The 26,586-nt window shown below is 40.9% G+C and overlaps 1 protein-coding gene across 2 annotated transcripts in view; it reads right to left on the bottom strand.

Annotated features, from left to right (window-relative positions):
* PTCH1 (patched 1) overlaps positions 1-26,586 on the bottom strand; it is a 138,576-nt gene that overhangs the window by 16,355 nt on the left and 95,635 nt on the right. For both annotated transcript variants that reach the window (XM_073633161.1, XM_073633152.1), the window contains exons 12-18: positions 26,332-26,457; positions 23,622-23,740; positions 20,563-20,965; positions 18,322-18,631; positions 10,307-10,449; positions 2,918-3,098; positions 1,570-1,850 (exon numbers count right to left, since the gene is read on the bottom strand). In XM_073633161.1, the coding sequence (XP_073489262.1) occupies positions 1,570-1,850; positions 2,918-3,098; positions 10,307-10,449; positions 18,322-18,631; positions 20,563-20,965; positions 23,622-23,740; positions 26,332-26,457 (1,563 nt within the window). The remainder of the gene's footprint in view (positions 1-1,569; positions 1,851-2,917; positions 3,099-10,306; positions 10,450-18,321; positions 18,632-20,562; positions 20,966-23,621; positions 23,741-26,331; positions 26,458-26,586) is intronic.

Here is a 26,586-nt window from a genome sequence, read left to right as displayed (position 1 = left end):
CTAAATGTGAGCTTGAGATTGGCTTTTATTTCTTAGTGCATCTAAATCTGCTAGTCCATCTAACATTCCTCTCCCATCAGGCTGAAAATGCTGCTGTCCAAAAGGTGCCCCTGTGTTTCTTCATCCACAATGTAGGCACTTTAATACAGGAGTTGTGTTACTGGCCAGATCACCAGATGAAAACAGAGGGGGAAAAGCCAAAAAGGAAAGAAAACTGACGCAGCCACCACATCTTAAAATTAGTAAGCTGCAATATAATACAATTTTGGTTTTGGGATTTATAGTTCTTCAGTCATCTATTTAAAAAAAAAAAAATGTAAAAAGGTCAGCACCTACAGAAAAACTGTAGCTACTGACTTTTAATAATTAGACACTTGCCTGTCTCAGAATCCAGCAGTGTCCTCACCGAGCCGGTTTCTTTACCGGGCTTCGGCTCGCCGGCTTCACAGCTGGCTGTTCACTGCTCATGCTCGGGCCAAGCTATCCGAGATTGGTACCGCAGCTTTCTGGGACCTGTGATATGTCCCAGAAGGCTGTGAGGGGAGGAGGGGTGTAGCAAACTTCCACTCCGATTGCTGCGGCAATCTGACCAGAAGTGGGGGAGTGGGTACCTGTCAAAAACGGGGGGGGGGCGCTTACTGTAGGAGGAGGAGTGCAACTTCCCTTTTGGGGAAATTCCGCTTTAAGTGTGCGCTTCAAGTCATTCCTAGCTCCTGAAGCAGGCACTGTATCTGCAAAAAAGTGCACATTTAAAAGTGAAATTCACGCTTAGCTAAATTGGGGGAAAAAAAAAAAAAAAAAAAAAAAGGACTAGGTACGCCACATGGCAAGGATTTTCGCAAACCATATCCAACTTTCTTCTGTTCTAGTGATATTACAAACTCTTTGGGCAGAGACATGTGCACTGGGCCATTGATCCAGTTTAGCCTTTTGCTCTACAGTGTTTGAGAACTTGGTAAGTGTAAGATGCAAGCACCATAAATGTTATTTTAGATGCCCATATTTATGAAGCCTTGATGTTTCCTGGACATTGCGTGAGGTTCACCAGTAAAAAAACAGATTTCAGTGCCGCATGTGATAAAGAACAAAAACAAATTAGTATCAAGCCCAGAACTTTTACTATTCCTGTACTGTATGTAGTGTGAACTTACAATGAATTCTAGCGGGAAAAAAAATAGCTTGAGTTGGCAGTTCACCTATCTTTTGTCGTAACAGATAAATCTGACTGTGTATGAGCAGTTGTAATCTTCAAGCATCCAAACTAGAACTGTGCTATACCCACATTAAGCAAGAGATATACTAAAACAAATGTCAATGTAAAAACTACATTTTAATAAATGATGGCAGTTGCCATATGTATACACGGGAAAACCATGGTGTAAAGGATTAGCTTTTACTCTGTGGCTGCAAACCCTCCCTTCTCTTCTCCTTCAAAGTCGAATAAACATATCATGAATGATGTAACATACTTTATTCCACCAGAGATCCAGACATAAACAAACCTTGCTGGCTGTAGCAAGAGCTATGCCGAAAGGAATTTGACTGCAACAAAGAACCTTATTAACTTACAATGATTCCAGCAGTCCAGGGGTTCAGCAGGAAAAGGGCACACACCAGGAATGTACAGGCCAAGACCACGCTGATGGACAAGAGGAGCCAATGGCGGAGACCAATATATTGTTCCCAGAAGAGGAATGGGTAGCCATTCGGATAATTTGACACTCCCAGGCTGGTATAATTGTTGCAAATGGCTCTCACTTTCTCGATCGCTTCCACAAAGTCTGACGTCTCTCGAAGGCCATTGAGGTAGAAAGGAAACTGGGCATACTCGATTGGCTCAGCTGCGCGGACTACAAAACAAATAAACACGGTGATCAATAATGCTAAACATTAAGTGGATTGCTCAAATCAACCCCTGCATGGGCTAGGAAAAGCGCAAACACAGAAGGACTAGGTAAAGCGGTTGACAATGACCGAGCCAGAGAAAGATCTAAGATGATGAAAAAGGTCTTTGTTTTAGGAAATTTAGAACATATGATCATTTAATAGTCTGGGAACCCTTGATTTTCCATGCTTCTTTTATCATGTAACAGTAACCTCAGATCTACCACAAAAAGGGACCAAAAAAAATGATATACACAAATTCCAGAAAGTCATAATGCTAGCTTTCGGTTACTGTTGCTGTGTGTTCCAGACCCTGCAGGGTCATTCAGTTGACTTGCTAAACATGATTTGCCCTATTATAATCTCAACTATAAATTTTCATTAAGACAAGACTTGGCTGGCTGCCACACAGCTCTAGGGTTCGGATACTGTAAAGCACTCTTTTTTTTTTTTGTGGAACTTTTATACTGTTGCACTTCTGCAAACTGCAACTTTTGAATGTTTCTAAAGTCACTTAATCTTACACAAAAGAAAAAAAAATATAGGTAGACATAAATCCTACACTTCTATACATTTCATAATGAATGCTGACCTATCTTAAAGGGGGGGGGGGGGGGGGGGGCTGAAAAAATTAAAAGGGTTTAGATTCCTAAATAAACAGATCTGTCTTTCTAGACAATTAAGTGTGATGCAAATGTACACACTACGGTGCTAATGGTAAAAAAATATATATTTGGGTGTCGGTATTCCTAAACCGTTTCCTTACCCTTACTTCATAAACTATATGCATACTATTATAGTTAGACTATTTGTTTAACAATTACTACGAATATTATTCAAATTCTGAAAACACAATTTTCCCCTCTTAAGAAAAAAAAAAAAAAAAAAAAAAAAGTGTCTAAAATGGCTGTCAAATTAAAAACAGAGCAGTCTTGAAAAGTGTGCTCGATCTGCACAATGTCATGTAAAAGCAGAGCAGGATGGAGGAAACCGTTCATAAACAATTTAAGGCCAGAGGCAAAGTCCTACTTACTTGTCCTGGTTTCAGGCATGTAGTCTGCTTTGTCATGGATCCATTCTGGTGGATGAGGGCGGATGTTGGCCTGGGAAGCAGCATAGGCTACAGGGTCATTACTCACCCAGGCTGTTAAATAGATGTAGAAAGCATTTGGATGAATGATCCCATCTGCATCCACCAGGCGCTGTTTAGTCAACTGCAGAAGAGAGAAGTGGAAAGTCGCCACATAAGTGAACTGGAATTAACTCACATGTCACATAGAAAGCTGTGGTTTTCTAGGAAGGACTTTTTTGTTGTGTGAAAGCACAAAACGGCAGATTTTCTTTTCTTCGCATGATTACATCAGCAGAAATCACATCAAACGGACTAAAAAGAAAATGTGGAGCTATCGCCTACGGTAACCAGGTGTTTGCTGCGTTTTCCAACTTGCAGTTAAAAATTAAAGGGGCTAAAGCCGGCCATAGATGGTTCAAATCTCAGCCAGTTCAGCAGGGACTCGGCTGAGACTTAAACCATCTATGGGGAGGCTGATTGTACCAAAGTCGATCAATCAACTTGGTTACAACCAGCATGCTGGATTTTTACATGTGACCATTGAGTTCTCCCAGCAGGGACAGCTCCCCATACCACCCTCTCTTGCTGGTAGACACAATAGCTCAGTGGGTGGGATTTCCCTCATCAATACTGTGTTGATGGAGGAAGCTAGCGATCAACTCGTGGTTGCAGGAAAGAAAATCGTATCATCTATGGCCTGCCTAACTCTACCTTTTGGACCACGTTTTATATTATACTCATATTTTGAGTGCAAAAATATATAATATATTGCAGCTAACCAGTACTTGGATGTGGTGGCTGCATTTATTTTCTTATGTCAGGCTGAGTGCATTTTCAGCAATTAGGCTGCTTTCACACTGGGGCGTCAGCGGTAAAGTGCCGCTATTTTTAGCGGCGCTTTAACGTTGTTTTTGCTGTGGTCTTCAGCCGCTAGCGGGGCGCTTTTAACCCCCGCTAGCAACCGGAAAAGGGTTAAAACAACCTGCAAAGCGCCGCTGCTGCCCATTCATTTCAATGGGCAGGAGCGGTGGAGAAGCAGTGTATACACAGCTCCAAAGATGCTGCTTGCAGGAGCTTTTTTTAACGTCCTGCCAGTGCATCGCCTCAGTGTGAAAGCACTCGGGCTTTCACATTGAGACTGCAGGGGAGCCGTTTTTCAGGCGCTTTACATGCGCTATTTTTATCCCAAAAGTGCCTGAAAAACGCCTCAGCGTGAAAGGGGTCTTAGAGAAAATGTCTGCTGATGTTGGCACCTGTGTTATCACCCCTGGGCAGGAAGTGTATTATCTGCAAGAGCTGCAGGTAAAAGAAAAAAGCCTGGAAAAAGAAAAACGAATGCAGCGACAACATCCAAGGACTGGTAAGGTGAAATATATGAAAATGTCTAGTTTCTGATACCGTTTAAGGGCTCATTCACATCAGGAATTGCAGAGGAAGACGATGCGCATTCCTGTGAGGTGCGATTTCAGCCCATTCATTTTACTCTACTTTTGGAAACTGTCTGCATGGTACAGAAGTGCAAAGCGGTTGCAGTAAAATTCACTGTATTTGCAACCGGAAATTGGGGTTCAACTTAAAAGTATGAACGCCGGCTCTAAGGCAGAGAACTGAAAGATCAGATGTGCTCTGCGCGCCCCCCCCCCCCCCCCAAATGCTTACTGTAGCGCTGGGCTGTGGCGGTGTAGGAGTGGCTGGCTCAGGCTCTCATCGGCTTGCTGAGAGGCTGAGCCAGGTCCCGATTCAGGCTCTTGGGTGGTTACCCACCATATGATTGAGATTTTTCCCACGGCCTGGACCGGCTCTTTGACATCAGCGGGCTTCAGCTCGCTGTCGGCTGAATTCTGGTTACAGGAGTGCAGAACATACCGCCAGGAGAAATACAGCCAAATGAGCTTTAGTTGTACTTCTTTAACGTTCACATCGCTGCAGATCGCCAACTGCATTGCGTTTTGAACGCGGTGTGGGAAATGTGCACGGTATGTGGGTTTCCTGCATAGCATTCTGGTGTAGACTGGCCCTAAAACATGTGTACATCTCTTCTAAACCTAGGCTTTCTTCCACTATCTTGGCGCTATGGAAATATTAGATCTTATAAATATAGACAATTCAGTAATCACAGTGATTTGATCTTTCACAGCATTTTAAAGTGTCAACTGCCGCTTAAAGTGCAAAATGCAAAATAATAATCCATACAATATAGTAAAATGTCCACAGGTACTCCAAAAGGTACCTCTGATTACTAAAGCGGCGCTACTATCATTGCTTATTATGACCAGCTTTCATACGGTAATAGCACATGAAAAAATTGAAGAATGACAGATGGTGATAAAAGTCCAGGAAGACACAGATACCACGTTAGGACCACCATCTGTGTCTTCCTTTAATTTTCTCATGTTCCATTACCATATGAAAGCTGGTCATAAGAAGCAATGGCAGTAGTGCTGCTTTAGTAATCCGAGGTACCTTTGGAGTACCTGTGGACATTTTACCATATTGTATGGATCTTTGTATTGTATGGATGGAGCCTAGGAGATTAAGGAGGCAGATTTCGAGGGACCACATAGCAACAGGCATAAAAAAGTAAAAAAAAAAAAAAAAAATAATTTCAATTTTTTTGACAAAAAAAATGAAATTTTTTTTTTTTTTGGGTGGAACTCCACTTTAATGTCTATCACCAGCAAGCACTGTAATAGACACGACTGACTCCCATTGTGGAACTTATGAGCATTACTTAGGTTTAATGTTCCTCAACACTATACAAGCACCAACATTTCTGAGAGGGGGCCCCTTGTTCAGACAGAGCCGTTTCCTTTAGGTTACATAATTGTATAGGCTCCCATCTGTATTTATATAAACACATTTGTAGATACACCAATTCCAATTTCCACTTTAAGTGATCACATTTAGAAATAAAGAGTGCGAGCACCATATGATGTTGATTTGTTTTCTTTAAACAAAAAATGATAAACATCTCTGCTTTTTTAATTATACTTGAAGTGAACGGAATGGCGATGGATAAACAGTTGCTGCATTCCAAAGAAATATGACTCCCCATCTAACAAAAACATTTCTCTTTTCTTTCCTTTTTTCCCCCTTCTAATTACACTAGTAACTCCGTCCCATGCTTGAATCCGAGGCCTCTCCTGATGGACCAGCGCGCTCGACAAATGTTTACGGCGGGGTGAGGGGGGTTCTGGGAGGAATGACCAAGCTGGAGGAACATTTTGCAGAAACAAAAGCAAAGCAGGAGGGGAAAAAAAAAAAAAAAAGACCTGGCAAACATCCCCCTGCACGTCTGGGTGCAGTTAACCTACGCTGTTAACACTAAAGGAAATGCCACCCAGTAAATGAAGGAGAGCAATAAAAAATAAAACATCTGTATAAATGTTGCGTGTACTTTCCCTCCATGACCTGTTTGTTGACAAAAGTGACCACTGCTTTTTAATAGGATCTGCCATCTGGTTTCCTTTAACCCTTTCCCTGGAAGGAAAGGTTTCTGGCCAGCAAACAGCAGCACCAGTGGGCCTGAGCAGGGCAACTTATTAAGTCAAGTGCAATCACAGAACGACAGGCACATTCACCCAACCATTATGTCTAAAGGCTAAAGCATAATAAAAAAAAAAAAAAAAAAAAAAAAAAAAGGATTCCTGGCAAAAGTCCACGCTGAGGTCTTTTGAATGAAATGAGAAACAGTGACAGCAGCACAACTCTCTTATTCTTGCCCCCAATGATTTGAAGTATCTGGAGTTAATTAATCGTCTGGAGATGGAATAACAGCATGTCTTCAAGATGTGTCTGGCAACATACACCTCTACTGAACGACCACTAAGAGGAGAGATTCGATTCAAGCCTCCAAAATATAATCCCACACTGTAGCGGTATGTTTTACTAGGAGAAATAATTATGGGTTTGTTGCTTCTATGCTCCGTGCTGCAACTGCTTTAAAGACCTAAATCGTTCCCAAACAGCCCTGCCCTGGTGGAGTTTAGAAAGTTAAGGTGCATATTAAAAAGGTGAACACCCACTTGGACCGATTTAGATAAAAGCCTTTTTATCTACAATCATCTTTATGAGCTATGGAGGAAAATGGACGGCACTCACAAAAAGGCACAAAGTTCAAGAAGACCACAGTGCTACAAATCGTGCCACTAGGAGGAAGCCTGCTGTAGGTTAGGTTTAAGCCAAACCACAATTGTATGGGTTTAGTACACATTCTTGTTTAGAACAGCAATAATACTTTCTATGTTCTCCCTGTGCCTGTGTGGGTTTTCTCCACATACTCCGGTTTCCTCCAATACACCAAAGATATACTGGTAGGTTAATTGGCTCATGGCTAAATTAGTCCTAGTATGTGTGTGAATGCAAGTCAAGGAATTTAGATGATTGTAGGCTTCTCGTGGGCCAGGGACTGATGTAAATGCACAATACACATGAAGAGCGGTGTGTAAATTGTCAGCGATATACAAGTACATGTAACAAATAAAAGTTTCCAACAGTTATATACATTATCTACATATCATTACATAGTTCTGATGTACTTTTCTGTAGGAAGTATTTATCAATGGTATTGGATAAGTTATATATTTGGTACTTGTGGAATTCTATATGAAAGTCTAAGGCCCCTTTCACACCAGCAGACCGATCGGACCACCTATCGTTCTCTATAAAAGCGGTGGATGTCAGCGGACATGTGTTTGTTGACACCACCGGCATCCAATCTGCTAAACACATGTGGATCCATTCTCTGTCTATCTGGCAGATCAGATGACAGTTAGATAGTCTGTTTCCCTCTGATCGCCCAATAAAGGGCAGCAGGCTGTGCGTGTCCTCTCTGCAAAGCGGACACGGATCTGTCATCAGACTGCTCAGCAGGGATCAGCGGAGAGATCCCCTGATGAGCAGACAGGTCCACTTGACGGATTCCGCTTGGTCTGAAAGGGGCCTAACACAGTGAAGACCTATGTTTACTAAGAAAATGCAGAGCTGCCAATTTTTTTGTAATTCTCATCTCTCTTAAAAATCAGCCTCTGAACAGATCTAGTAACCATAAAAAGAATCGGATAGATATTTCAATTTAATTTAAAAAGTGTTTAAATCAGTGGCAAAATTTCAGTCTGCAAAAGTTAAAAAAAAAAAAAAAAAAAAAAAAAAACACAAATAACAAAAAAAACAGGGGGACCTGTAAGGTTATAATTGCACACCCAAAGTTCTGTTCATTGAAAAGCTTTAAGTAACACAAAAAAACCCCCACAAAGCAACCAGATACACTCAATAACCTTACAGCTCCTTCATTTGTTGGATGAGAGCTGAACCCTACCAAAACTGGAAAAACACAGTTGAATTACAGACATGTGAACTATCTGCCATAAGATTAGACCCCTTTCACACTGGGACGTTTTTCAGGCGCTTTAGGGCTAAAAATAGTGCCAGTAAAATGGCTCCCCTGCAGTCTCAGTGTTGAAGCGATGCGCTAGCAGGACGTTAAAAAAACTCCGGCAAAAAGCATGTTTTGGAGCGGTGTATACACTGCTCCTGCCCATTAAACTGAATGGGCACCATTGCGGAACCGCCGGCAAAGCACCCCTGCAGCGGTGCTTTGCCAGTCGTTTTAACCCTTTTTCGGACGCTAGTGGGGTTAAAAGCGCCCCGCTAGTGGGCAAAAACCCCCGCATAAAACGACGGCTTTACCGCCGACGCCCCAGTGTGAAAGGGGCCTAAGTGATGCTATTCAGAGTCAGACAAACTTATTATCCAGTCCCCCTGCCAGACAGCACAGTCATGGCCTGGATATCTCTGCATTTGTAAAGACACACCTCAGCACAGACAACAAAAAAGCAACAGCACGCTGATAAGGGGATCACTCTGTCTCCCCTTGTAAGCATATTCACTGACTGCATTAAGCAAAGCAACAGCACCTTGACTGGTTTAAAGTGCTGCCCCTCCCTATCCTAGTCTAAATGATCTTAGAAGGGTACATATGCTAGTTTTGTTTTTTGTGCAAAATACCATAAATGTTTTTTTTTTTATCTGCCTGGAGTTTGGTTTTAAGAAGCACTTTTGTAAATAGTTTTTTACGTTGCATACCCAATTGAGGCCTGCATATGAAGTCACTGCATTTTTAATAAATGTACAAATCTGGATTTGGGTCACACTTATGCTTATTTTAAGCTGTGGGTGGCCCTGTCAGCACTATCCAGACCGACAAATTTTGATTGATAAAAATTGAAGGAGCTGGGTGGAAAAATTGCTGGCTAAAAAGTAACTACGTCCAATCAGATGGGGTCACTAGTTAGTAATTCTGACAGCCACTCTGTTTTGGTGGCTGTGAGACCAAAATATCCAGCAGGGAATATTCCTACATCCATGCTGTATAGCGTGGACGACTGAATCAATTGATTTCTCTCATTAAGTCTGCAGAGCTGAACTGGGAATTCAAAGTGTATATGTGAAGTGGAGTATGATTACAGGAAGAATCTAAGGTACCAGTTAAGTAGGATATTTTCACCCCTGAAAGAAAAGACATTTTGCTTACACAGCTCCCACTACCAACATCAGGGGCGCTCAACCTTTCGTAGAGTGAGGGCCACAACGAAAACGACATTCAGAATTTCATTTTTTTTTTAAATTTTGAATACCATAAAAGCAGATTTAAAACAAATTAGGGTCACCATTTTCCGTGGGACCAATCCCCATTGGATGTTTACTCAGGGTTTAATCACCAAGAAAGAAAGAAAGAAAGAAGGCTGCTTTCACACTGATGTGCTGCGGTTTACGTGCACCGCAGTGCATCTGCGGCTTTCCTGCACTTTGCCAAAGATTTCTATTATATCTTGCGGTGTGATGCACTTTCTGAAAGCATACCAAAACGCCTGCATTCAGGAGTTTTAGTGCGCTTTTAAAAAGTGCAACAAACCTGTAGAATAGCATAGAAGTCTATGGCTCAGTGCAGCTAACCAGCAGGAAAGCCTTAAGTGCACTGTGCTGAACCTGTGGATCAGTGTGAAAGCAGCCCAATAACCCTTAGTATCCCAGGCAGAGTGATACCAAACGCACTATAGAGGAAGCATTGGCTTATGTGGCTCCTGCACCCTTCACAGCCGCTTGCTTCCTCCACAGCCGCCTCCATCCACTCTGATGCTCTGAGATTGTGGGTTGGCAACCGAGGTCCAAGGCCACATCAGAGAGCTGCGCATGCCACTGGTTGAGCAACCCTGATCGACATGCATGTAGAACTAATCGTTTAGGAGCCAACATATATTGCTAAACAGTTTATATCATTGGTGACCAGTTTGAAAAAACAGAATCACCAAAACAGTGCATCCAAATTACAGGGGTTTTTCTTAATCTTACCCGACTTAGATCAATTGGTTTATCCGAGTTTCCGGTTTGTATTAAAAGCTTGTAGGCAAGAACCGCATCATCAGAACCATTCTTATAATTGTTATAGGTTATTTTCCCAGCCTCCCATTCACGGTCAAACGTATCTTGCAACCCTGTATATAAGAAAAAAAAAAAAAAAAGATATTTGTGAAACAGCAGTACAAGTCATCATTTATAGCCAAATTGTCAACATGAATATTAGCACTGCATTTTCTGTCCTGTTTTACATTATGTTGCCTTACGCTGGAGTCAATGTAAGGCAGATGGAAAAGAACAGGGGGCTTCTTTTTTATTTTGTTGGTTTTAAAAATGTCTTTTCTAGCTGAATTCATTGGCCAGTGAAAAAGCAAATAGAAAAAAAGGACTGAAGACTGAATGAAGCTGCAAACGTTTCAAAGACGTAAAGACCAATTAAAGTAAAAAAACAAAAAACAAAAAACAAAAAAACACAAGAAAAAAAAAAAAAAAAAACCAGTGCATTAGCTGGCAATCCTTATTCAGTCTTCATTTCTGTATTTTATTACCAAAACCACATAGCCTTACTACAATGAGTTTACAATGAACCTCAGTTCTGGAGAGCTTGTAGATTTTCTCTGTTTTCTTAAAGATCATTGAATGCTATGGAACATTAAATGCACATTTCTCTATACAGGGGGCATACAGGAGCGTAGGGGGAAAACAAGCAAAATATCAAAAGAATATACAAAAAAAAACCAAATATATTTTGGTAATTCTATCACACAATTAACTAAACCTGGCAACAAAACTCTAACCTAGAAGTTAAAGCACATATACAAATAAAAAGGCTCTATTTATCCACATTATCCTGACACCTTTGTTCGTGGAGGGGGCATCCTTAAATCTTCTGGTAGGGATGCCTTAAAGACTGATGAGAGGATGACAGCTGCACACCAGGAATGCAATAAATGCTATGTTTTACTTCTACATTCCGTGCAGTGAAATGCCTTTATTAGGAAAGCCATTGGTGTCTGGCTATGCGAAAACACTTAAAAGGCATTGAGCTCATGGGCTGCCTTGTGTGTGAAAGTAGCACTACTGCCCCAAAGTGTTCTATTTAAAAAAGTGACACTAAACTCTGGTTTGAAAAAACAAACAAAAAAACAACAACACACTTTTTAAGTATGTATTCTTCACTCAAAAAAGCCAATCCCCCCCCCCCCCCCCTTTGGTGCTGTGATCTGACTTCCTGTTAGATTGTGGCCATTTTCTTTTTCCACGATTTCACAGTATGCAGGAATGTAACCATTGTTCACCCCTGAGATGGACTATGGCAGGGGGTCTCCAAACTTTTCAGTATGAGGGCCACATTGCATATTTTACAAATATTAGGGCACCCAAAAATACCCATCTGAGGCCCCCCTTATTTTAGAGTTTCCATACAATACGGGGGTCACCATCACAGTGCCCTTAAAGCACACACACATTGTATGTACCCCCCCCCCCCTTTATTTTAAGTGATCACATGCACTCTTGTTCTCAGCTGCATAAATAGCTCAGAGAGCTGGGGGAGAAGAAATGATCTTCCCAGTAAATGGCTATGGAGGGGGGGGTTTGTCAGGATAGGTTTGACCATTAGATCACATTGTGCTCTCTTGCCTAGTGTGGTCAGTTTTTGATAGGCAAGCCTAGGTGCTGGCAGGAACACCGGGGATTTCACAGAAGTAGTATTACAAAGAGAAAAGGTTACTTTTAAATACAAGTACATGACACAGCAGGTAAATAATCGGAATATGAAATGTTGGGGTAAAATATTCTTTAATAGCAGAATCCCCTTACATCAGTGGCCCTATATAGACCATAGGCAGCCTCTGCAGACCTGAATCCTCAGTCTCTGAAGTGAGGGGATATGCCACTAACCCTATCTGGGGATCAGATGTGGCATGCAGGCTGTAGTTTGGGGATTCCTGGATAATGGGACTTGTAGTGCACATGACCACAGCTAAAATGCACTGCTTATTCATAACAAACAAAACAGAGGGAGGTAAAAGGAGAGGTTTGGAGCTCACAGAGGACGTTACAAGGTGGTAGAGAAACTAAGTGAGAAACCATTTCCTGAAAAAATGGATTACAGACCATTAGGCAGTGGATGCATATGAATTATATAAGAAGAATAAAGATATTGATTAGGGTCACTGAAAAAAAAAAAAAAATGGTTCTGGGTGAACGATGAGGCCTATATGCAGTCTTAACATTCTCCAGCACCAATGATTCCATAATTAGTGCAGAGTTGTGCCTATAGAGAATGAGGAGCAGCCTGAAGCAGAACCGGACTACTTGTCCTGAGCTTGTGGATACATCTAGCACTAGGTATCTAATCAGTAATGCTGCAGGCTATAAACACTGCATTAAGTACATGTGTACATGACTGCATAGGTCAATAGCCCCCAAGATGCAGTTATTCTTTAATGTTGCATTGAGGTGATTTTTAAGGTTTAGAAAGAGAATACAGCCCACAACAAATGTGGTTGGGCAAGGACCAGGAGAGAGCGATGCATGCAATATTCATTAACCATACTGAGCTACTGTTTGCCAGGTTAAAATAGAAGTCTGTGACACAGGGAGGCAAGAACTAATAAAATACTTCAATTTTTTTGTGCTTCAAATAGTATCTCAGCTGCTTCTTGAGCACAGTGTGAGTGAACACGATTTTGTCAATTTGTTCCATCTGTTCAACTTGTGTAGCTAATACAAGATGTGGGATCTGCTGCCAGCATGTGTAAAGATCACAGCCAACATCTATTCACTCTCAACTGCTCCTTTCCTCTCTGCCATCCTGTTAGTAGGAGAGTGAAGGAAGGCTTAGAGGGTGTGGAAGAAAGGGAATACTTTGCAGCACACAGTCCATGGCAGGCACGTAATCTGGCGTACATTTCAGGCAGAAAGGTGGAACTCCATACACAGGGTTTTTTTCAGAAACCGTTAGGTCATATTCAAAAGAAACAAAGCAGAATGCAATGAGGGCACAAAAGTCAGTTGTTTGAGTGGATTTAAAGCGATTGTAAATATTTACAATGTGTATGTAATATATACATTACACACAACAAAACAGGTTTATACTTACCTGCTCAGTGCAATAGAATTGCACAGAGTGGCCTTCCACTTCTCAGGTCTCTCGCTGGCACTCCTGGCTCCTCCTTTCCGGCAAGTGCCCCTAAAGAAAGCCGTTTGCATTGATGCCAATGCAAAACGCTTCTAAAAACTTTATACAGACGCTTTTTCCTGGCATCGGTACTGGCTTTGCAGCTCGTTTTTTTTTTGTTTGTTTTTTTTTTTTTTTTAAACGCCCTGTGTGCATGAGGCCCTAAGGTGGTCAAACATCCCTGTCTGTGAGCCCTGTCCTCCCCTCTGCATCATATGCAGGACCTCCAATCATCATGCTACAACTGGGAAGTATTAATGGAATTACTGTATGGAATGATTCCATTACACTTATGGATACCATGCCTTGCCTGTCATACACAAACCTGTAAACCTATCATTACACTTCTGTCTTAAAAGGAAAATAAACTCAATTACTTCTGCAATTTAAAGTGGGTCGTATTTGAGTTAGCGTGTACCCACGCATGCATACACACATTCAGAGGATAGTTTAAAGCGTATGTTACCCAGAAAAAAAAAAAAAAAAAAAACACACAGGTGTGTTGTGTTATGTATATAGCTCCTATTAAATGTAGTCTGTAAAGTTTTTTTTAGTTTGGTTGCCGTTTGAAACTTACCACACTACACATGGAACAAGAACCAATTCTAGAGTGACGGGTTTGCATTTTTTCTCTCTTTACTTGTGAGCTACAGGACGCCATGTCAACAGTCAGATTCAGCTGTTACACACCCTATCTGGTTTGCATTCACACACACTATAATAAAGATGTGCAAGACCAACAAACCCGTGCTAGCTTTGAACAACCAATCAGATTAAAACTACAGTTTGAAGCTATTTCCCTTAAACCCAATGTGCTGTTGGAAGTAAATGTAGGTCCGACAGAAGGTGAGAATCAGCTTTCATTCAACTTCCATATTAACTATTAAAGAGGTTTCATCAAGCACGGTTTTAGTAACAGAAATTACAAAACTTGTTTAATGAGCATTGTCCTAAATGTTTTATAAAACATTTTACAGCTTGGTACATTTTGTTATGATCAATATATAAAAACCCCAATTTATTGAAAAAAACAAAATCACAATATACCTTATTTCTACTAAAGTACGGCTGGCTGCTCTCTAAGCACTTACAGTAATTACCTAACAGCTGCAGAAGGAATCAGAATACTGTTTCCCAGATGGAAAGCAGGGGAGCCCAGCAGATGAAATGATATAGCATTGAAAACAAATATAAAATTACAATCAGAGTACAAAAAAAAGAGAATCAGTTGGAAGAGAGATGTTATCATTTTTAAAGAATGCAATTACACAGCTACAGTTGCATTAACTGAGTTTAGCCTGATTTGCTTTCTTTCTTTTTGTTTTATTTAACCTTTCACTGATTTCTCTTTGCATAGCAAAGTTTCCCAGTGGTGAAAGGCCTAAAACAATAAGACCAGTAAAAACTTGTGCAACTCTACAAACAATGAGGCATGTCTCGGTGCGATTACACACTGCTAACCCTACCCACTGGAGAATGTAACCAGAAATGCAATACCACCCAGGTCTAGCTAGCCACAAAACCACAACTGACAGGCACAGTCCTCCCCAGAAATACCCAACAAAGGCTTGAAAACTCATCAAATATGAATCAAACCATAGCTATTACACATCAAAACTTCTCGCTTACACACCATCTATTCAGTTCTTTATCAAGTGCTCGGTCTTTGCTCAGTAGACTACACTGAATGTTTAATTCATAATGTATTAGTTTGGTGTGGGAACATTTAGGCTAGGTAGATCGTGCTACTGCTTTGGAGCTTTAGGTTTCTGGTTTGTATCCCTCCAGGAACTTCCTGCATGTAGTTTCCCCCTTAAACTCTACCAGTGGATTCCTTCGTGATTGATGAACTTGGCTCTGCAACGGTCTTTGTAAACCAGGGTTCCTTTGGACGTTGCTAGGGGTCACTTAAGCAATTTCTACCTCTCAGGTAAGAAAATTACTGACCTCAATGATTTTAGCTATCTGAATTGGGCGGGGGGGGGTCTCCTAATGGCCACAAATGTAAGAAGTATTCTTTTCACTGATCATCACACCAATGTGCCATGAACTGTAGGTAAAGTAACTATTAGCAGGGGTCCCCTGAGACTAGAAACTTACTTCAAGGGTTCCTATGTGTTAAAGACTGAGAAAGGCTGATCTATGGCAAGTGGTCTCCAAACTGTGGCCCTTTGCTTGCCTTTGTCTGGCCCTGGAGGCACCATTCCTTTCACAGACACCCGACAGTTGGGCATTATTCCTTCCACTGACACCAACGATAGGGCACTGTTCCTGCCTTTAGTACCGATGATGGGGCACTATTCCTCATTCCACTGACCACCAAGCCTGAGACTTTGTACTCCCATTGATACTGGGAACTTTTCCACTCCCATTCACACTGGCCATAATTCGGCCCTCCTAAAGTCTAATAGGCAGTAAACTGGCCCTTTGCTTAGGAAGTTTGGGAACCCCTGATCTAGAGCAATAAGGGTAAACATATTAGTGTAAAGTCAGGATATGTAACGTTGAAAAACAAACAACCTCAAAGACTTCAGACTAAAAAACTAGAAACACTTTAAAAAAAAAAAAACCAACAAAAAAAGAAATGGACAAAAAACAAAGGGTAAGAAAGCATACAATAAACCAAAAGATTTTAAGTACCAGAAGTCAACCATCACAGGTTCTAGCAGTGCAGACAACATGGTACAGTGCATGTACCACAACCTTTAGAACAGGGGTCTCAAACTGGCGGCCCTCCAGCTGTTGCAAAACTACAAGTCCCATGAGGCATTGCAAGGCTGACCGTTTCAAGCATGACTCCCAAAGGCAGAGGCATGATGGGACTTGTAGTTCCACAACAGCTGGAGGGCCACCAGTTTGAGATCCCTGCTTTAGAAAGAACATGTAGATTACACATGCCTTGGTGTTCTTTCCAGTACAGGAGTAAAATGTCAGCACTATAGAAATTACAGGAAATTTATTACTAAACAAGTACTAAAAAGCCAAGCTTTCATCTTCATCCTTTGTTGATCCTTGCATCTTTAAAACAGGCAAAATCCAAGAATGCATACTGTTTTTGTGATCAATACATTTTATGGGCTAAAATTAAGCTTGTGGCTGGTAATATCCTGCTCCATTGTCTAATGGGCATGAAATAACTTGTTTGTTGAAACTGTGGACCCTTGAGCCTCAAAGGTCTCAGCTGTGAAGTGACTGGCAAACTGAAACCTCCAGTGCCCAGGTAACAATACAGCTCACAATAAATTAAAAAAAAAAAAAAAAAAGGAAATGCCACAAACCAATATTATGAGGGTTCCTCAAAAAGTTTCCGCACTTTTTTTACTCTATATTATGCAGATACTTTTTGAAGACCCCTCTTATACACTTACTAGCAATTTATATTCTGACTTTCAATATGTCATTGTTGTAAGCTGCAGTACAGGAGCATTGGCCACAATCGTTATAATGGGTTGGGATGCATTCAAACTGAATGGCACTGCAGCATACCAGAGTAGTACCAGAATGCATAGATCAGAATGGGCTCTTAGCTGGGAATAACTATCCTTTTCTTGTACTGATCTTCAAAGGTCATCTAATTCACCAGAAGACTTGTATTTGAGGCAAAATCCATGGATAACATCTATCTTGTGTGCAACGTCTATGGACACTTTTAAAGCCTTACTAGTGCAACATTCTGCCAACCACCAAGTGAAGCTGTCTTCCATAGAACATATTGCCAAAAAAAGGATCTACTCAGGTTCCTAGGAAGCAGTCATGGTAAACCACTGGAATACAATAAGTAGTTTACAACAGAGACATTAATAAGTGCAGCTGTTGTCTATGCATAGAAGAAGCAATCATTTTTAGGATTAATACAATCTGACGTCTATAAAAACAGCAGTCCTATTTCAACACACACATGGCTAACTTCCAGTATATTAATCACACTAAAGGACTGCAGTCAGTGTTTTCCCAGCCTAAAATGGTTGATAGCATACAAGCTGCCCCAATTCACACTGAAAACATCCATACAATGAAAAAAATCCAGTGTTCTGGGAACATTTATATACTTTTGCGAACACTATGGATAGTTTTTCATGATAGCACTACTTTAAACACTATGCCAGGGAATTGATGGATTTACTGGAAACTGGCGACATACCGTATTTATCGGCGTATAACACGCACTGTTCCCCCCTGAAAATAGAGGGCGAATCATGTGGGCGTGCTCTACTCTGATATTTTACCTGGGCTGCCTCGGAGGGGAGGGGAGGGGGGGAGAGGGGAGGGGAGGGGCAAGCGCCGCCAAATTACACAGAGCAAGGATCTCCTGTTTACTTGGTGGCTGTCACACATGCCTGCATTGGACCAGTGTTCTGTCTGTCAGGCGGTCCAGGAGGCGGGACTTCGTATTACAGTGGCCGCCGATTAAACCGAAGATGCTCGATTTGTGTAATCTGGCGCCTCTAATTTCCATGCACTGATAAGGATGCACCGATGGGCATTGGTGATGCTGCACTGATGGGCATTGGTGACGCTGCACTGATGGGCATTGGTGACGCTGCACTGATGGGCATTGGCGACGCTGCACTGATGGGCATTGGCGACGCTGCACTGATGGGCATGATATGATATGCGCCGATAAATACGTTATTAGTACGTAATTAGTTAAACTACTAGAATTACAAAGAGATTTCATCAAGCTGCAATGAAGTCACAGCCTGCATTATCTCCCTGTGGATTCTGGTCACAACATGATTGCCTCTAAACAGCATGAGACAGACACAAACTTTAAAAGTCAAACTCAGAAGACCACAATTTATTTTTGAATCTGGTGTATTCTTACCTTGTAGCCAATCTCTGAAATAATGCAGCCACATTTTGGGAAGCTGATTGTTGCCTTCCAAGAGAACATACTTGACATTGGCAAAGCTCTTGTGCAGATCATAAAGCAAGCGCTGGGAACGAGGATAGTCGGCTTTCTGCGTCACCACATACATGTTGTAGAATGAAAAATACTTAAACTGTGCTGCTATGAAATCATACTCCCGAGTTTCTCGAGGAACAATATCTGTGAGATCCAGACCATCTCGTACCCGGGTGGTGCCATATAGGCTGATGCTAAGCAAGGCCAAGAAAAAAAATATGACTGCAACCTAGAGATGGAAACACAACAGTCAGATGGTGGAACAGCTGAACAACAGAAATGTAGGTTTGTTACAGACTAAAAAGTATGAAAAAAATATTACCAAACCCTCAACTTGCCCCTTATTTTATTTATTTAAATAGAAAAACTAGTTATGGACTGAACCAAATCTGAACTGGGTATATCTATCTATATACATACATACACACACACACACACACACACACACACACACGTCTAGGCCAATGCATCATACCAATCCACTTTAATTGTACAAAACACACAGACAATCTAAAATCCAAAATAAATCCCCATAATTGCTCAGTTGGATCTAAATATATTTAGAGTCACTATATTATATAAACATTAAAGTGTGTGTTCAAATCTATCCCACATCGTCTGTGAACGCTTATAGGCAAAAAGGATATAGCTCCTTTTCATAAGTCCATTCTTAGACAAAGGATTGTCCCATTGCATAATATGCATACCGAGTATCAAAAGAAGGAAAAACATATTGCTTTACATACACATAGTTCATACATATCACCTCCACTGCCATATCATGTGCAATGTATATCCATTTTGAAGTTCCAGGTCCAATATGGCACTCTGTTGACTTAAACTGAGTGTAAAGTCCCATCCCTTATTTTATTTCTTTAAATATGTATGTGTTGGAATTTTTACTGCATACTCTATGGTAATATTGACACTTTTTTTTTTAATACCAGTATAAATACAGAAAACAGTCTTGCTAGACTATTTTGCATCATTATGTCAACATTTGCATCTCAATATCATTGTATGCAATTCTGAATAAAATCTCTATATTATCACTGGATTCTAGAGTTTGATTACCTGCCAATGGCATTTTATTTTATCTTCATCCCAGTCTCACTATCAAAATAATCAATGCATTGGATTTAAATTAATTAATGGACATCACATAATAAAATAATGTAAAGTGTATTCAACTGTTTAATACTTGTTCTGCCTTCAGCAGTACACAATAACAACCAGAAGCAACTGTGTAACTATTTGGCATTTCTGAGTATGCATTTATCTAAATTCATTCTGTCAAAAGGTCACACACCTTGGCTGCAAATAGAAATGTACTTGAAGGGATTCTCTTGCCTTATCTTATCAAAAAAGCAGCCTGCAATAAAAAAAAAACTACTACTCGCCTCTCCGAGGGGAGGGGAGTCCTAATTTTGCGCTTTTAAAAATCTACGCTGTTGAAGAATCTTCAGCAGCTGTCATATTTCCAGCTGTGTTTCATGCCCGTTTTCTTGCTTCACATTGTATTCATTTCCCCCAGCCCCTATGTAACTACTGTACTCCAAGAAAATGTAGAGGTAGTGAATGGAACCAAAGTGGGAAAACAAGCTATCAACACTCCCAGAAACATATCAGATGCAGAAAATTTGGAGAAGTAAATATCACCAACATTTTTTGCATTCTGCTTTAAAAAAAAAAAAATTTAAAAAGAGGAAGTAAACTCCTGTGCATAATTTGTACCTATAGGCAAGAGTATAATAAGGTACGCAGTTTAGGAAATAGTTACAATAAATGCAGCAGATTACGTAATCGGCATATACGCTCTAAAGGAACAGCCACCCGTGCCTTTCCTTCAGATGCGTGTGCCGTGAATGACGACTCCCCTGCGCACACGTGGGAGTGGCGTCATCGCGGCTCCGGCCGGAAGCTGCGGATCCAGAAGGAAGACCAGGAGAAGATGGACGCTGGAGGGCTTCAATTTCAGGTAAGTTTTGTATAATGTCCTAGTATGCGATGCATACTAGGACATTATGCCTTTACCTTGCAGGTCATAAAAAAACAAAAAAACCAACCAGCGGTTTACAACCACTTTAAGACAACCAAGTCATTTTATTTAGAACTTCTTGCATGTGTATAACTGCACAGTGTCTTTGCGTAGGAACTTACCTTTACTTTTGGTTTTAACAAGAATGGGGCATAGTACTTCTCAGCAAATGCGGAAAGAGTCCATTTTGAACAGGAAGGCTCAGGGCATAAAAGACCAGACTCTGAGAACTGAGTAAGCAGGTCCCGGGTAGAACTTGTGCCTTCTGGTGTCTGACTACTGGAATCATGGGGTGTTGAGAGAGTCGGCTGGACAGATATTTCTGAAAGAGGCTCCGCTGTAGTATAATAAGACTGAGTCCTTGGGTCATACTCTGTCCGCAGCTGGACAGTTGACTGCATGGTGATTTGAGTCTCGTGAGCAAAGCTGTGATTGCTGTAGGGTGGTTGAGGGCTGTAGCGTGTATTATCATTACTGTCCAGATATGCTTGGGGTTCAATCTGAATCACTCTACTGACACAGGGACTAGAAGAAAAAGGATAACATGACTTAGTACAATTCAAGCAGAGCTTAATCAAAAAGTAGCATCAAATCATTAAACCACAATAAAAGGGCCATTACAATGAAAAGCTACATAATTGTCTACCTCTGTAAACCATTTGTTCTCTATGCAACATAAACGTGTTTTTCCAAGTTTTTAATTTTTGAAGGTTTTACAAGGGTGTAAACAAGGGAACAAGTGCTGCAGACAGGGACTAAAAGCTAAATTCTGGGCATACACAAATATAACAGACACCAAAACCAAGTGAAAGACTGAAATGTGTGCAATTTTAAAAATTAAACCCGAAGTATTAATTTTATTTTTTTTAAGAAAATTTGCTTTTATTGGGTCTTTCAGAATCAAACGAGTTAAAATATGCCACTGGAGAAGTATAAATCCATCTTCTTTCACATTTGACCATTCTTCAGTTTCACTATGCCAACCTACGCTCAATATGCAAACATGCGTTTCTCTTTGAGTTTAAGCCAGAAAAATCAACATCTTCTCCTATAGAACTGCTCTTATCCCTTTGCCAGCCCAAGAAATAAATATCCGAACCTTGATACACGTGCAAAAACACTTACACAAAACTTGTTAAAACTCCCAAAAAACACCTCAAAATCACAAGCACTATGCCCTGCTCAGGCATATATGCAGGTTTAATGGGCAGTCACTATACTGACACAGTGACCTCTTACAAACTACAAAGCATATGTGTGGGCCTCTTTTTTATGGATGGGTGGGATGACATCTAGGAGCGGGGGTCAACAACCTGTAGATCGCGATCTACCAGTAAATCATGGACAGGTAACTGCTAGATCTTGGTCTGGGCTTGCTGACCCACCATTCCAGAACATCAAAAAATGACATGCAGAGGGATTACTGTAAAGTTAGATCTGTAGTAGGGAGCAAGAGCCACATAAGCTGATGGCTCCTCTGTAGTTCTGGCAAGTGTCTCGTGCGGAGTGATACCAACTGCACCCCACCTCTTATCCGGGCTGGCTGTCTCCAGAATGGTGCCAGCAGCAGCAAAGAAGAGATCTTCATGTCAGAGTGAAGCAATACACTGGGCATAATAGCATAGGGCTGCTCTCACACTGATGCATTGCGGTTTAACCACAAAGCGGGTGCAGTGCAGTGTACCTGCAGGTTTGCTGCACTTAGCCACAGACTTCTATTATCCCTGCTGTTTTACCAACCCCTAACTTTAGTGTGAACGAGCCCTAAGGGTGCCGCTACCGAATGCAACTAAGGGCTCATTCACAGGTGCAGCAGGCACTGCTTCTCCTCTGAAAAGTGACCAGAGTTTGTGTGTTGACAGGTGGTAAAGAGGCGATCTGTTGCTTCTTCATCACCTGATTTAAACCCAAGAATGCCGTGCAATGCACGCAATTGCGACACGGTAGTACGGCAATTAGAGGCTTAAATCAGGTGTGATGAAGCGATATTGTGTCCGTTCATCTGTGACTTCTCCCGTGTTGTTCAGGTAGATCTCCACCTCTTTAAGGTTGCCTACCCCTGGAGTGTAGATGTGGCCTTTAACAAGCTCACACACTTCTTTTTTTTTGTATACAGAAAGTTGCACAGAGCTGTCCCTGTGTTCTCATGTAGAACAACCCCCCCCCCCCATTATCTTTAAAACGCAGCCCCCCTCCCCCTTTTTACCTTTAAAGGATAAGTTAACCTTCGGAACGTCACATGTTCCATCCGTTTTTAGGGTGGACCGTGGAACATGTTCCTGCTCCTGCAGCCACAAGTGAATCCACTGCCTCTGTGTGACAGCAGTACTGGGAGAAGTTCCTGTAGCACACACCTGCGTCATTCATTCACAGAGTTCTGTGAATGAATGAACTACAAGTATCGATGTCCTTTGCATTTTCAATGAACTACCACAGCCCTGTTGAGCGATGTGGTAATTCATTAAGTCTTCCTGTCAGCATGAACCTGCCTGCCCCATGTATGGGCAGACAGCTTACACGGAGTCTGCAGGAGACCTACATGGCACCAACTAGCGATCTACTGATCGCTGGTGCAAGGCTTTCCAGACTCCAAAACACGAACAAAAAAAAACCAACAACAACAACAGGTCAACTTATTCTTTAAATGCAGTTCTTACACTTGAGAACTGCTTGCTAATCCTCCAAATCACAATAGGAGAACTGTCACTCAAAAGGCCAACACATAATTGGGTTTATGCTAAAGCTTACTGCTGCTTGTCATGCATGACCTCAAGGACACACCCCTGTAAGTTGTAACCCCCATTATGCAAGAGGGTAAGCAACCAATCTATTGGAATAAAGGGTTTAGTGCAGAGATACTGGTCTACGGGCAAGAAACATAACTGGGAAAAAAGGATTACTCTCACTAATGAAACTTTAGAGCAGGGATATGCAAATAGCAGACCTCCAGCTATTGCAAAACTACAAGTCCCATCATGCCTCTGCCTCTGGGTGTCATGCTTGTGGCTGTCAGAGTATTGCTATGCCTCATGGACTTGTAGATCTACAACAGCTGGAGGTCCGCTAATTGCATATCATTGTTTTAGGCTATCACAATTTAAGGGTGAAGTCAGGACTGAAAAATCATCAATTGGCTGTAATGGGAACAACATAATTTTGCGCTCTTTCTACAAAGATTCACCTGCTGAAGCAGCAGAAGATGTCCAGCCTTCGATCTCGCCTTCGATACAGGTCCATGCTCAGAATAGCAGGAAATATCAGCAGAACCATGGCAAAGTTGAAGACAACTACAACGGCAGCCTGCAATAAATCAAAGAAAGCATTCACAAACACTCCTTGAACTTCATAAGAACATTACACACCGCTTTACAATGACACTGAAAAAAAGAAAAATGAGGATCATCATAGACATCTCTTACTGAAAGTAATCCAGTAAAATGATATTCTAGCTAGACCAAGACAGCCGATAAAGATGGGAATAGACCTGAGCATGTTTTCTGCTTTAAGTATGATTTTCAAAGTATAGAAACTGAAAAAAAGAATTATATATAGGTAGCATAAGGCTTCTCCTTTTCATTTTACCACATCACCAATTAGATATATTGGGGTTGATTTACTAAAAGCACACAGGTGATTGGCTTTGAAAGAAAATTTCACTTAACTTTGAAAATGTGGTGAAAATTAACCCAGTAAAGAGCACCCAATCACATTAGAGAGGGGAAAAAAGTTTTTTTCGTGCACATGATTGGATGATGGAAGTCAGCAGAGCTTCTTTACATCATTCACCAAGTTGAGGGAAAGTTCCCTTGTAAAGCCAATTTGTCTTCAGTAAATCCACCCCATAGTGTTAGCATGTCAACAATATTGCATGGGTTTATATACATTTATCATTTGGATATTAGAGAAAAAGATAGGTAAAATTTAAGTGATGTTCAATGAAAAACCTGCACCATTAGCAATAGCTATAGGACACACAGTACACATCAGGGCTTATTTATCAAAGCATGGGTGAATAAAGAACTGTCTGTATCCACCACAGCAAGCAATTTGATTCTAACCTGAAATACAGTGGTTACTTTGAAGCAATACAAACATATTTGTTCCTTCAGACTTTGCTAAACGAGGCCATGTATCTGTCACAGCAACTGATCAGCTCAGATCAGCCAGACTATACAAATCTTTCCTATTTGGTAACATTGAAAGCAGTTGTAGAGTTTCTGTGCTGCAGTGTTTGGAAATGTGGAGCACTCTGCCTGTAACTGATGTCAGAGAAGAATGGGAGGTCTGTGTTGGAACTACTCAGGGAAAAGCTAGCATGCCTTCTCAGATGGGGCCCTGCCCAAGGTATGTGTGTTTTCTTTGCCATTCCTGGCAGACCACACAGGGAGAGTGGGTGGATGCCTGTCAGCTCAAGCTCCACATTACAGCTGCCCCTTAGTAACTCCCTTTTTTATGCAGCTATTGTGAAAAGCTGCTTTTTGCGCAATATATGACTCCAGCATTGCCTATTATTACCTACAGACAGAGGTTAGAAAAGGTGACAGACAATGCAAAGACAGAGGCCAAAGCTGCTGTGATTTGCTTTTGCTAAAATGCTTTTAATGATATATTCTATAGAAGAATAAACACAATATTTTTTGATCTGCAGAGAATGAATCAATTGCAACATCAATTACATAGTTACATAGTTAGTAAGGTTGAATAAAGACATCAGTCCATCCAGTAATTGATGCAACATCAATTACATAGTTACATAGTTAGTAAGGTTGAATAAAGACATCAGTCCATCCAGTTCAACCTGAGTGTGGGTGCATGTGTACAATTGTCCCTATCCCTGTACATTGTGTCTCATTAAGATGCTCATCTATTATATTATTATTTATTTTAAGGTACCATATAACGCTGTCAATTTACGCAGAGCTCCACACATACATCACACACTCACATCATGTCATGACCTTGAGGACACACCCTTGACTGTATAAAGGCTCCAAATGCCATTTAAAGTGGTAATAAACCTAAATTCAAACATTTATTATACTGCAGCTAATTCTTATATGTGATGGCTGTATTTGTTTTCTTTTACTTTATTTTTACCTGGTGATCCGGGCAAATCTGTTTTTTCAAAAGAACAAGCTGCCCTGCAGATGTGGCAGTTAGAAGGATGAGACAAACCATTTACCATTGACAGGGGTGCTTCAAATGACCAGCTTTTATGTAAAACAGTTATCCCAAAAGGGAAAAAACGGTTGCTGTAGCTGCTTAAAAAGTGTTAGCAGGAGTATGGCTTCCAATTGTTAGTGTACCTTAATCTGCTAGTACAACTAACACTCCCCTCCCCCAAGACTGACAATGCTGCTGTACAAAGGTGTCTTCTGCTCCTTCATCCAGATTGGAGGTATCCTATTATAGGAGGTGTGTTACTGGCCAGATCGCCAGGTGATGTGAGCAAGTTTTAAATACCTTGTTTCAGTTTATGGTTTGTAATAGTGTATGCATATGACGACAGTCATCTTTGCTTAATATACTATATATGCATACTAAGAACATCCCGTTTAATTATGCAGTACTGTGATTACACTTAACTGCACCTCTAGCCTAAGTGCATGTCTATGGGTAGGGCTGCATCAAAGGCTCCACTCTAGTTTTACTCTGTAATTGATTTTCTTGCAGCTGCCATTTGCCTTATCTGTCATATGGACAGCCACTAAAGGCAGCACTTACAAATCTGTTTTTGATCATGAAATAAAAATTAAACAGCAAACAATAAAAAAAAAAAAAAATACAAATAATATTTTACCTTCTGAAGTAAATGGTAACTAAAAATACATATAACTGTCTGTAAAACATGACCATTTTTTAAATATTTTTAACAATGAAAAACTTGTTACCTGGAGTGAGAATGCCCTGAGTGCAGGAATAGGTATCAGAGCTGCCATGAAGAAGGCGGTCACATTGCTGATTGAAGTCAGAGCTACACTAGCTCCTGTCCTTTTTAGGCACTCCCCAGTTCTGTCCTGGTATAGAATAAAAAAAAAGAAATAAATAAAAAATATGACTTTCAAATAACTTATGTTTTGGAACCAGCACCAGTTTTAGGTTTTCTTATGTAAGGACTATCAATCTGCTGCATCCCAATGAATCAG

Source organism: Aquarana catesbeiana, linkage group LG01 (assembly GCF_042186555.1).
Source record: "Aquarana catesbeiana isolate 2022-GZ linkage group LG01, ASM4218655v1, whole genome shotgun sequence".
Taxonomy (NCBI): Eukaryota; Metazoa; Chordata; class Amphibia; order Anura; family Ranidae; genus Aquarana; species Aquarana catesbeiana.
This window is presented reverse-complemented; position numbering and strand designations above follow the sequence as displayed.